Here is a 13,320-nt window from a genome sequence, read left to right as displayed (position 1 = left end):
CTACTGGGCTGGAGGCAGGAAGATAACAACATACAATTTATATACCACCCTTCAGGACAACTTAATGCCACACTCAGAGTGGTTTACAAAGTGTGTTATTATTACCCTCACAACAATCACCCTGTGAGGTAGGTGGGACAGAGCACTGCAAGACCTGTGACTGACCCCAGGTCACATAGCTGCCTTCAAGTGGAGGAGTGGGGTATCAAACCTTGCTCTCCAGATTAGAGTCCTGTCATTTTTAACCACTACACCAAACTGGCTAGTGTGTGTACAAATTAGAAAGCCATTGCAGGGGGCCCAAAGCAAAGTATTGCAGAAACCATGTAATACTTCTTATTAGGACCAGCCAAAATAATCCAAAAGTGCAATAGATACGAAATTAGAAATGCTATTGATGTCAAGTTGCTCCCTTGGCCTTCTGGGGAAAAGAAGCAAAACAGACAAAAACAGGGTATGTACCAGATGAAATTGGCTAGAAAGTAGATGATAAAGATGATGTGAGACTATGGAGCTTTCAGATGACTTGTCCAAAATGAGGACAAAGAGAACGAAGTCTAACTTTCAACCAGTTTTCTGTCTGTTGCCACCAGCCATGTGGCAAGCCCATTGTTCCCACACCATTTCCGAACATTTTTGTGTCCTATGCTTATTGAATCAATTATTCTCTTTGTGTTTGCTGCTGGCACAAGATTCACTTAAGGGCCTTTTTTTCATTCCTAGTCAATTGTGTCCATCCTGAGTTGGTTCCTGTGATTAAAAGCACTAGCTGTGTAATGCATTAGGATGTAGACTTGGGCTTGGATTCTATGAACAAGTTCTGCGGATGCTAGTCAGCCTCTGCTGAAAAGCTCCGTTCCTCTTGTGCTAGCACTTCTCTTTGCACAAGATCAATAGTTTTCAATGAGCCCTTGCATAAATCTTACTACTGCAACAGGAAGCATACTTAGCAGCACAGGATTTCTAGCATGCATAGAACTTGTTCAGATAATCCAAAGCAGTGTAATGAGGGTAAATGCAAAACACCGATAGGTTAATTGTCGTAGTTTCATATTCTTACTGTATGCTTGGGAAGCCATGACAAGATCAGACATGAACAGACTTCTGCAATTTTAAAATTTCAGTCTTTAAGCTGCAGCAAGACTCCTGTTAATTAATTAAAGGACCCTTACCCAGAATTTTAATGGAGCTTCTGCTACTCTATTCTGAGTCCCAGAATCCCCAAGACCTGCTGCCCTAGTTCACGTGCTTTTGAGTGTGTATGAGTTGGTCGTGTAGGGATGCCATTTTCCAGGGGCCCTGGAGATCTGGGATTTCAGGTGATCTCCAGACTACAAACATCAGCTCAAAAGGAGTGGAATCTATCGAATCATCCTCCCTCCTTCCCAAGCTTCACCCTCCAAATCTCCAGGAATTTCCCAAGCCGGAGTTGATAAACCTAGAGGAGCCATCTGATATTTGAGTATAGAGTTCCTCCTCCTACTAACATGTAAGTTAACAAAACAAAACATGAAGCTCGTTGACGACAGCCGCGGGGTGTGTGTGTCTGCGCCTTTAAAAAGCGACTCGCTTCATTTAAAGCCCTTCCACGCTTGAGTTCCCCGCTGTTGTGGCGTCACGGCATAAAGACGACACTTTCCGAGCTCGGCTCTGATTGGGCGCTGCAGTTTCAGACCGGAAGTGGGGTGACAGGAAAGCGGCAAGCTTTTTTCGGTCGCTTCCGAAAGAAGGTTGCGGTCGGTATCATTCAGCTTGCTGGGAGGGAGATATTCTAGCCACTGAGCGGGTAGTGGGACGGCTTACTGCGGCTTCATTAAAATCTCTGTCCACGAAACTTCGGGGTGGGGACGGAAGTGTGAGGTCAAATCTACTGTCCTCCTGTATACACTCAGTGTTGCTTTCGGTATCAGCAGCCTTATTGTTTGTCTGTTTGAGGCAGCATTTTTCTCCCATCCTTTCTCCAAGGAGTTCGGGACAGGGAATGTGGTTCCCTCTTCCTCATTTTATCTTCACAACAAGAAGGCTAGGCAAAACGAGAGAGTGACTGGCCCAAGGTCCACCCAGCAGGCCGTGGCAAGTGAGGGTTTAAACCTGGCTTTCTCCATGCTGGCTCTCTTTGCTAAAACCAATGTGTTGTCTTGGTGACAAACTATCAGCAGCTGGGATCTGAATAAGTCCATGTGCACATAGGCGATTCTCCCCCTCTTTTTAAAAGTTAGGATTTTTCTGAGTAAATGGCAATAAACCAGACAAGAGGCTCTGTCTTTGGAGTTATGCCTGAGGCTTGACTCATGGCTGAAAACCCTCCCCCCCCCCACACACACACTTTTTGTGCTGTGCTGCTGACCGGCTGTGGACATGACAAACAACAGGAAGAAGACTATTTTGCAGAAGAGAGGACAGAAAAAAAGTCACCTTCCTTGTTGTGGGTGAGGAAGATGGAGTCCATTTGCTGAGGTCCTTCTTTGTGTATGTACATACGTATGTGCCATCAAGTCCCAGACAACTTATGGTGACCCCAGCAATGGGCTTTCAGGGCAAGTGAGAAGCAGACATGATTTGCCTTTGCCTTCCTTTGCAGCCTTCCTTGGTGGTCCCCCACCTAAGTGCTGACCCTGCTTAGCTTCCAAGATTTGATGAGATCCAGCTATAAGGTGGCACCTTCCCTTCTTGGTGTGGCCATGCAAAATTAGTTCTCACAAAGTCTGTCCTTTAATAACCATGCAGAATGTGTAACTTACATCTTTTATGGTATACACTTAGCAATTGTAAGGATTTGACTGCAAGTACAAAGAAGGGGGGGCATTTATTCCTAACTACTTAAGAGAAAGCGGCTCATTTAGAGAGGGAATGCACAGGAATACAGTTCCAGCAGTTCTCCAAAGAGGTCACATGTCAGGTGGCCCCGCCCACCTGACTCAGCCATTTTGGGCCCATTTCAGCCTGGATTGGGGCTGAAACAGCCCAGATTGGCCCTCTGACAGGTGGTGGATCACTCTCCCACTCAGCAGCGGCCCAATCCTGACCATTCTGGGCCCCTTTTTGGCCATTTTCAGTCCCTTTTTGCCATTTTGGGCCCAATTTCGGCCCTGAATGGCCAGGATTGGGTCCAAAACGGCCAGGATAGGTGATGTCAGGGGTGTGGTATATGCAAATCAGTTATGCTAATGACACACTTCTGGTGATGTCAAGGGGCATGGTATATGCTAATGAGTTCCTCAAGCTCTTTTTCTACAAAATGACCCCTGTGAGAAAGTAAAAGGATATCATGGGAGAAGGAAATAAATCTTGAGATAGGGTAACTAAACAACATTGAGTTTTTCTGGGCCGTTTAATCACTAAAAAAGGATGTTATTCCTCTTTGTTGAGGTCTTCGGCGAGGTGCAACTGATGTAGTCCAGCATTCAAACTCCTAATTCTCACTATACAGAGGGGCCTCCATTTGGTAGTTGTGTTAAATAATATTAGGTTCCTGCAGAATAAATGTGTCTCTCTGGGAGACTGAGGGTATACAACTAGGCAGAGGCAGACTGGCCATTTAACTTACAGGGAAATTTCCTGGTGGGCCACTACCCTAGAGAACCACTGGAGGCCAGGAGAAAGCAGAGCCAAGCTCCCAAGGAAGTATCATTGCCCATGCTTTAGGGGCCACTTAGCTATGACCCTTCATCAGCAATTACAATTGGTGTCAGCACCACCTACACTACTGCCAGTTAGGGTGAGAATGCAATAGGTGAGCTAATGCCTACTGTTAACCCCACTAAGTGGCTCTGCAATGCCGGCTTATAGTGTCACATGGGGCCACTCAAATAACCTTGCTTAAAGGCCATTGTCACTTCCAAGTCTACTCCGGCAACAAGGGATTGAATTTATTATTTATTTATGTAATTTATAGTCTGCCTTTCTCATTGAGACTCAAGGTGGATTGCATAGAGTGTGATTAGTACAGTCAATATCAAGGACATTTCAATAAAAAAACGCCATAGGGTATATAAATGCAATTTTAGAGAGATATAACATCAAAAAAATCCAATACAGAGTTGAAGAAATGCTGAATCAGAGCACTAGCAATTCTAAGACTGACATTAAACAACACAAAACTACCCAGTAGGATCATACTTAAAGCAGCAGATAGTACATAGTAGCACATACTGGAAGCATCTGATAAGACATAAGGCAACAGATAGTACATAATGGTGAAGTCTACGGTACATATCTCTTTAGTAAAGCATCTCTTTGAGACCACCTCCCTACAGTGTAACCCTCCTATCTGAGTAAAAAAGCAGCTGAAGTGGAGGAGGATAAAGATCTTGGATGTGTGAGTCTGCACTTAAGGAAGCTCTACATTCTTATGGTGGTTGGTCTTCTAAAGAACAGCAGCAAATTCTAAGGTTTAGTGAAATTGGTTTTCTTCATAGACTACTCACACTTAGCTTCTTGTGCAGATCTATTCTACTCCCAACCATCTTCTATTCATTGATTTTTTTGAAACTTAGCACTCAAGAGGTAAGGGGTTGGTTCTGTGTCCAAAGCTTTGCAAAGGAACAATGGGATTAAGGTCTTTTTCTCAACTGTGAATGTTTATTTTATAACCTTTTTGCTGTGAAGAAGAGATGTGATCTCTGCAGACACAAGTTCACAGTTTTGAGAACTGTAAAACCAAGCATCTGTGATAATATCTTTTAGATAGAAAAACTGCCCAATAATCTTACAGAAACCTCTGGAAGAGCATGACATTGTGAATGGATTAATGGAATTCCTTCACCAAAAAATTTAAACATTGCATGAACATACAGCCTTATGCTACATAATTAAAAACTAATCCTTATTTCATGATGATAACCTTTGGACTATAATCCAGAGGAGTTAGCCGTGTTAGTCTGTAGTAGCAAAATCAAAAAGAGTCCAGTAGCACCTTTAAGACTAACCAATTTTATTGTAGCATAAGCTTTCGAGAATCAAGTTCTCTTGAACTTGGTTAGTCTTAAAGGTGCTACTGGACTCTTTTTGACTTTGGACTATAATGTATCTTAAATAGAAAACTATCTTTAGATAGATTTTTTCCTCAAAAAACATTTTATTTAAAAAATCTGATTTTTTTAAAAAAAACATTTTTATCCACCCTGATCCTCAGTGAATTCCATATTTTAATTACTCATGTCCATTCTGAATCTATTGCCCATTAACTTAATTGAGTGCCTCTGAGCTTTACTATTATGGGAGAAGGAGAAAAAGTTCTCTCTGTTCCATTTTTCCACCACATGCATAATTTTATAAACTTTTGTCATGTGCCCTTAAGTTGTCTTTTTTCTAAAACAAAAAGTTCGAACAGTGATTATCGAATTTTAGACTGAGTTTAATGGGATCCTGCTGAGCTTGTTATGGGCCCCCCCCAGAACCCCTCCCTCCATAGGTGTTCACTTATCAGAGAGTAAAAATCAAAGCTGCCATCCTGTACACTTCAGTAAGCCCTGCTCTCTGTGCCCCTGCCTTCAGAGGTAGGAAGGGGGTGACTAGATACAGGACATTTTCTGTGGTGGCACCTAGCCCCTGGAATGCCCTTTCCCGTGACGCTCACCTGGTGCCTTCTTTACTTTTAAGTCAATTTGGATTAGGTTCATGCCTCCCAACCACGGCTTATGATGAGGAAGGGAAAAGCAATACGTGGCAGAGTTATATATTGGAATTGGTAGCTAAACTCAGATTCTCAGAAGATTATTTTAGAGGGCTTAATATTTTTTTTGTGGCAAAGCAGTTAATAAAACAAAGGCTGCTAGATATAAGAGCTCAAATAGACGCTGCATTGTACTCTGAGAATAGCTCCCCTTTACAAGCAGTTTGCATCTCCTCCTTTGACTCTTCCATCTTATCTTACTGATCTATTTAATCCTGAGTATAGGAAAGCATTTACCAAAGTATTGTTGGATAACTTACTACTGCCGATGGGAAGAAGCTGTTATAATGTGATCCCATATAAAGAATGTATCTGTATTTGTGATCAGAATGCTATCAAAGACTGAGGCCATGTGGTCTTCTGTTGCCCAAGATTTGCATTGGTACATGAAAGATACCTTGGGATATTTTAATTACAATATCCTGGGAGAACGATAATGATCGATTAACTATACTACTTGCTGACAAAAGTTAATGGATAGCAATGCAAACGGCAAAGTAAATTGCAAGGGTCATAAAGGCCTTATCAAAATCATCTACTGCTGTTGTGGCAGATGAATAAACGTATGTATTTTGCTGACTGTCTGACTGAATTGCTCGAATTGATGCTGGTTTTAGTTTAAACTTGTGATTTAAATGATTTTTATAAAATTGTAAGGTATATTAGAGTTTTTACTGTTGCTCTGATTGTTGTATTATAAGCCTGATGTTGATGTCAGTTGCTAAGGCTGCTGCAATAAAACTTATGATGATGACTTTCTTTTAGGCACTAGGTCAAAAAGACATCTTTTTAAAATTAACAGTTTTATCTTAACAGCTTTTTAATGGTCTGGTTGTTTTATGGATAGTTTTTCATGCTGCTTATGTTCAATGGCTTATTTAATTGCTTTTTAAAATAATTGTGTTTTTTTATTGTAAACCAACTTGAGCAGGACCCTGAAGCAGCAGCATAGAAATATCTTAAATAAATAAATAACCTTCTGAATACAAGTGGAAGGGAGGCAGCATCAGAGGAAGGCCTTAGCTGCTATGCCCACTCTGTTGGTTCTCCAGAGCAACTGGTTGGCTGGCCACTGTGTGAAACAAAATGCTAGGACCGCTGGTGTGATCCAGCAGAGCACCAATTTAACACATGAAGCAGCCTTGTGCTGATTTAGACCACTGATCATTCAAAGTCAGTATTGTCTACTAAAGATGACATGGATTGAAGCTGGGACCTTATGCTCAGATGTTCTATCCCTAAAGCCATTACTTCTCTTATTTTTAAAATTTCATTTATACCCTGCCTTTCCTGAAGTGGCTTACCTCATTTTCCTCTCCTTCATTTTACCCTCACAAGAACCCTGTGAGGTAGACTAGGCTGAGAGTGCACAACTCTCTGCTGTTATGACTTTGGATAAGGATTGCGGCTGCAGCATTGTAACTGTGTATGACGGGGTGGGGGTGAAGCTGTTGCAGCTGCTGAAACCACAGGATGCAGAAACAAAAACTTTCACAAGAATGTTTTTCTTCCCCACACCACCCCAGCCCAACCTGATGAAGAATTCTGGAGGTCTGGGAAGCTGACACATTGTGTTGTAGGATTTGAGTCCACCAGCATTTTAAAGACCAACAAGATTTTTAGCATAAACGCTTTCGAGAGTTAAGCGCTCTCCTTCACATACAATGTGTTGTCTAATTCTGGCTGGCCTTCCTAAAAGGTATTTTACACAAAAAAGAAAACCACCCTGAATATAAAACAGCCCCCCCTCCGCAATTATACACAAAATATGTTTTATTATAGCTTGACATCACTGTAACTTGTATATAAATATAGTTTCAGGTGGGTAGCTGGGTTGGCCTATAGTAGAAGAGCAAGATTCGGGTCCAGGAGCACCTTAAAAACCAACTAGATTGCCAGCGTATGAGCTTTCGAGAGCTCTCTCCCTCCTTCTCATGCCCTGGAAATCTAGTTGGTTTTCAAGGTGCTCCTGGACCCGAATCTTGCTCTTGTGTACGAATGTAAGGCGACACTCCTCCCCCCGCCCCTTTATGGCATACCTGGGAGGGCAGTCCGGCATTTGCTTATATACTGTATTTAGGCATGTTGTGAATCTGCAGCCTGGTCGCCCAAAGGAGAGCCGATGCGGCTAGCTCCACTTAGCAACCGCTTACCCCCGTCCAGACACCTGAGGTGCGCGCGCATCCCTCTCGCCTCTCCGAGGGGCGCGTGCGCCGCTCCTGTTCTCTCCCCCTCCCCCTCCGGTCTGCTACTGGCTCGTCCAATGAGCGGCGCTGTTGCTGGCAGGTGCCGAGTGTTTTTGTTTTGGGTTGAAGAAGAAGAAGTAGTTGTAGTTGAGGCAGGCCGGCCTCTCGGTGGCTGCTGAAGGCTTATTACCGCTTTCCGTCTTTTTCTCTCGCCCCCTTCCCTTCCTGAGGCGATAGGCCTACCTCAGGTGTCCCTTCGCCTCGGCAGTGCCTGGGGAAGCAGAGAAGGGAGGCGACGGACGAGCTCTTTCCTCGTCTGTTTTCTCATCTCCTCCTAGCCTCCACCTTTCTTCCTTCCCCGCAAAGCCAAGGAAACCGTGAGGCCGGGCCCGGAGCAGGCCACCCTCTACCTCTTCAACCGCTGCTGACGCCGCCAAGGAGGAGGGGGGGCCAGGCCTGGCCCGGCTTGGCCTGGCCCGGCCTCACCCGAGCCGACCCCCGCAGGGCATCCATCATGAGGAGGGAAATGAACGGCGTGACCAAGAGCCGGTTTGAGGTGAGCCGGGGTTTTTTTCTGAGGTTACCAACCTCCAGGTGGGTCCTGGAGTTCTCCCGATCACAGACAATTTCCCTGGAAGAAATGGCAGCTTTGGGAAGGGGGGGGGGGCTGGATCTTCATCATATCCGCGCTGAGCTCCTTCCCCTCCCCAAGCAACTACCCAAATTTCCAATAATTTTCCAAGATAGAATTGGCAACACTATTGAGAACTTTCGGGGGGTGGGGGGAGATTCCGCTTCTCTTGTAAAATAGAGGTAGTGACTGGGTGTGTCAGGAATTGTTGTGGGGGCAGATTAGGTTACGTTCGAGGGGGGGTGAGACGTTTCGTTCGTTATCTCCTTTTAAAAACTGGAAGGGAGGGAGCACATAATGTAGGGGTTGGGATTTTCCTAGGGGTTCTTTGAGTGGCTCACAGATTCGGGTTGGTGGTGGAATAATGGCTCGTCTTTTGTTTGGTTTTGTTTATAGGCCTCCTTTCGCACAGACAGACTCTCCTTCCCCTCCCCTATGTACAAAAGGAAACAAGTGATCAGGGAGGGGTGCTGATAGCAGAAGGGGAGGGGAAACAGTTTCCCTGAGTGTTTGTGTGGGGGCAGGGAGGCGAAAGGGCTGAGCCCTGTGTGTGTGTGTGAGAGAGAGAGAGAGAGAGAGAGAGAGAGAGAGAGAGAGAGAGTTTGTATGTGGAGGGAGGGGTCAAATTAGAAAGTCTGAGAAGAGGAAAAACATTTTCCTCTGTGTGTTCCTGGATCTTTGGGGGGGGCGTATGGGCAACAGGAGGTGTTGAGAATTATAATGGTGCAATCCTGTGCTTACTGCAGTCTGAGCCTGTTGAAATCAATTTGCTTAGACTGGAGTAACTCTGCTGCACAGATGTTACGAATGGATTACATTGCAATGGGGAATTTTTTTTACCACCCCACTATTAAAGTGAAATACTGTGGGCCATGAACTAAGAGAGGTTGGATGTTTTGTGGTGTATGGGCTGATGTGTTTATGTGTATGTGGAGGGGATGTGATTTTGAGTTTTGTATAGATGAATTTTAAGAGAGAGGGAACATTAAGAAGGGTACTCCAAAAGGAAGTATTCAGTGCATACTTTGGACAAGAAGGGGCAAATTGCATTGCGCTGAGGGAACATAATGAATTATTGGAGAAAGGTAGAGTTACATTTGATGGGAGGAACAGATTGCATAGAGGAGAGGTACCTGTTGTTCATGAAGTGTTAGTTGTTTATGACATGTTAGGATGGTGGGAGATTAAATATATGCCTGTGTATGATGTTAGAATTATGACAAATTTGAGGGGTAGAAATGATGAAAGATGGTGATTGCTATGGAAGTATGCTGGGATTTCACATGAAAGAATATAAATTGAAGGAATGTACTTCTATGTGAAGAGCTGTGGGGGGTATGTTTTTCTCATTGGCAGGACTTTATGTGGGAGTATTGGGAGAGAGGGAGAGGCCTAGCAGATTGCAGAGTGGGATTGGATGCGAAGTGATACATTGGATATGTGAGGGTGGGATGGAGGGAGTCCTGGTCTTGAAAAACAGAATGGGAAGGGGGCACAGTGATGACTAATATTAATGATGTTGGGGGGCAGATCATGCCTTCTGCTATCTATGGAAGTATTGGTCCTTCCTGCCTGGGGAGATGAGGTAGGTGGCAAGGACACAAATACACAGAGCAGTGTTCTATGTAGCATGTTTAGATTGGTGAAGAACAGTGTTGTTGCATTGAGCGGGGGTGGGGCGGGTTGTTCCAGGAAAAAGACAAACACTGAGGACTATAAAATCATCACATGAAGATACGTGAAAGTGTATGGTTATCTCTGTGTATAAGGATAGAAATTCATGGATATTTGGTTGTGAATTGTTTCCTTTTTAAAAAGAGTACCAATAGGCACACGCGAACTAATTGAAACTTATGTCTGTTCAGTGGTGTGTATGTGTGTGTGCTCATTGATAAGAGTTTACAAAGTACATCTGGCTCTCCTGTGTATTGATTCCAGAGTAAGGAAGGTTTTACTGCTTTGCCAAGGCTTGTGTAGCATCGTTTATCTGAAAGTAACAAATATGAGTGTGGTTTAAGAGCTCTGTAGGATAGGCTGGACATCTGTTTTTAGTAAATGGTGCTGTGTGTGCTTGTAGGCATTATACAGAATGGATACTAAAGATCTTTTAGAAAGAAAGGGAAATCTGACAGTGTATGTGTTTAACTTCAGAAAGCCTGAAAGATACAGTCCAGTACATTTGCTTTATTCTAATATGGGGAAGGGAATTTGAATGCTGAGGAGCCCAAGGGATGCTGGAAGGAGTGCAAGCAAAGGGTAAACAATGAGAGCTATTCAGGAAAACATGGTACGTAACCAGCATGATCTGGGACCACACAAAAGCACCCTATCAAGCAACAGTGCCGTCCAATTCTTTGTTGTAACAGCTGTCTTTTTTTCTTTACTAAGTTAAAGGGAAAGGGGGAGGCAAAATGGGTGACACAAATAAGAGCAATAGGATGTTTCTTCCCTCTTCATTTTGTGCAGATTTAACAAAGGAGGAAAATAAACTGCCCGAGGGTAGTCTCTCAGCTGTGTGACTTGAAAATAGTTTAAATAAGGGGTACAGATCTGGACACCATTGTTTTGCTATCCTCTGATCCGGAAAGGGAAGGAAAACGTGGCTGAGTGGAAACTTGCTTTGACTTGGATACAGTCTGGCAGATGGTAATATTTCTGCAGAATGAAGAAGAGCAATGTCTTCATCCAGAAATTGGCCGGAGGATTGAGACAGGTTGAAACTATATTTTGCCTTTACTCTTCAATTTCTTATCAGTAGTACCAATAGCTATTTAGAGCAAGAATCAAACTAATGAGACTGCGAGAGGGGGGGTATGTGTATGGATTAAACAGCTATGGATTAAATAGCACAGTAACATGTAAATTTGATGTGGAGACTGTAGTTCAGAAAAAGTGACAGTTGGCCCACTAGCTGGCAGCATAGTAGATGGGGAGGCACACTAAAATATTATGTTGCAATTCAAAGGAAAGGTGGTGAAAATTGAATGATTTAAAGTGAGGAGTCTTCAGGTATTGGAAAGGGTACTTGTCATTATTCTCCACTTACTTGTTTGTTTTTAACCTGTGAATGAATTTTACAGCTGTATATTGGCAGACCTTTTTTCTCTTTGTGGAACGTGTGTGCTGGCACTGAATTAGCACTTTTTGGGAGGCAGCGATAAGCTTTTTTCCCGAAACAGCAGCAGCTGTGGGATGTACAGTTTTGAAGGTATCATAGTAAAAAAAAAAAAATCATGTGTTTTTTGTTTGTTGAGAATAATTATGGGTAAATACATGGTATCTTAGTGAGGATGAAGAGAATATATACCAGTTGGGGAAATGAGCCTATGATATACATTTATTTTTATTTAAAATATATAAAAAAGATAAATAAAAGGATAGAAGCTGAAAATTGACTGTAAAATGACTATTGTAGTCTGAGTTACACAAACCTCATCTCACACAATCAAAAGTTAGTTAATTTCCAGCATATACAGGGAGAGGCTATTTAAATGCAAATAGCTGCAGTTAACGTATGTAGTGGTCTAGTCACAAAATGCTCAGCTCTTCAGCCACATGCACACAGTCCATATTGAGTAGAAAGTTGCGGTGAGCCCAGATTTCTACTTTAGTAAAAGATGCTCAGTTTGGCATACTGCTTTCTGAACACTAAGCATAATTGGCTGTCATTAATGTGTACTCTTACTCACTGTTAGCAATAGTCAGATGATGCCAAACCATGGCTTAGGGATATGTGAGGGTCTGAGTTTGAGAGGGAGTGTTTCATTTTGTCTCGACTGATACAACATGGTTAGCATTTGGAATATGATACATCTATGACAAAGAGAAGAATGTTGCAGAGTAATATCTTTTTTATTTTAGCAGCTAACTTTCAAAATACATGAGGTAAGCTTTTTAGTCAAACAGTAGATAGGTTTAACTGATGAAAGAAAATAGTGGGGCAGGGGCAACAGTATTATATAGACTGGATAATGATACTGAAGCAGTGCGGCATTGGCCTTTGAACAGTAACTGTAGCTAACTTGCCTTGATTGAAGGTGTGGGTTGGTTATGCTTACTAGCATACACACAAGAGATATAGAGAAAACTAGACTGCAAATTATCTTACCATCTCATGTATCTATTTTGCTTTTCTGTGGTTCACAAAATACAGGAAATATATTATACACAATTATTAATTTGAAGACTCGGGATTATTTTTGTAGGCAAAATGAGCAGTTTGAGAGGAATAGTGTTTAATTTCTGAACCAAGAAATGCTGCTGTTAAGATTTTTCTTCTTATCAGTTTAACTTTAAAGCAGTGCAGAGTGAATGTTTGGGAATGTAATACAGAATGGGTTGAACAACGATTTAAGAACATTAGTGTCTATAAACGAACACATTAAAGATCTCCTTCATAGTGATTGCAAAATTCCTTTTGACTTTAGTAGAAGTTCTGTGTCTCAGGAGTGTTGAATAGATCTCTTTGCGGGCATGACTGTTTTCCTGATCAATGGAGTGTTACAAAACTGTGAATAAAGCTGCTTAATGTTATAAATCCTTTCACTCTTTAAAAAAATAATAACAGGAGCTCTAGAGGGCTTGTCTGCCTGATTAATAGACATTCTCTATTCTTCCATACTTAAAAAAAGACAGTAAAAAACTTTTTTTGTGCCTGAAGTATTTGTTGGGGGCAAACCAGTGGGAAGCTTCAGTTGCTAAATATTGGTAGATGCCACTAAATTCACAGTTGGAATGAAATTAACAGAGTTTTAAGAATATTCTAATACTGTCTGTGTGAGGTCAGGGCTTCTCCAGCTTGTCCTATTGAACTTTCCAAAATCAAGAAA

The 13,320-nt window shown here is 42.5% G+C and overlaps 1 protein-coding gene across 1 annotated transcript in view; it reads left to right on the top strand.

Moving 5' to 3' along the window:
- The first annotated feature begins 7,978 nt into the window (after positions 1 to 7,978).
- Positions 7,979 to 13,320, top strand: part of FBXL20 (F-box and leucine rich repeat protein 20) — a 90,539-nt gene continuing 85,197 nt past the window's right edge. The window contains exon 1 of the mRNA XM_054993543.1: positions 7,979 to 8,416. Within this exon, the coding sequence (XP_054849518.1) occupies positions 8,375 to 8,416 (42 nt within the window). The 5' untranslated portion in view covers positions 7,979 to 8,374. The remainder of the gene's footprint in view (positions 8,417 to 13,320) is intronic.

The sequence above is a fragment of the Eublepharis macularius genome, chromosome 12 (assembly GCF_028583425.1).
Source record: "Eublepharis macularius isolate TG4126 chromosome 12, MPM_Emac_v1.0, whole genome shotgun sequence".
In the NCBI taxonomy this organism is placed as follows: Eukaryota; Metazoa; Chordata; class Lepidosauria; order Squamata; family Eublepharidae; genus Eublepharis; species Eublepharis macularius.
The sequence above is the reverse complement of the archived record's forward strand: the minus strand, read 5'-3'. Positions and strand labels throughout refer to the sequence as shown.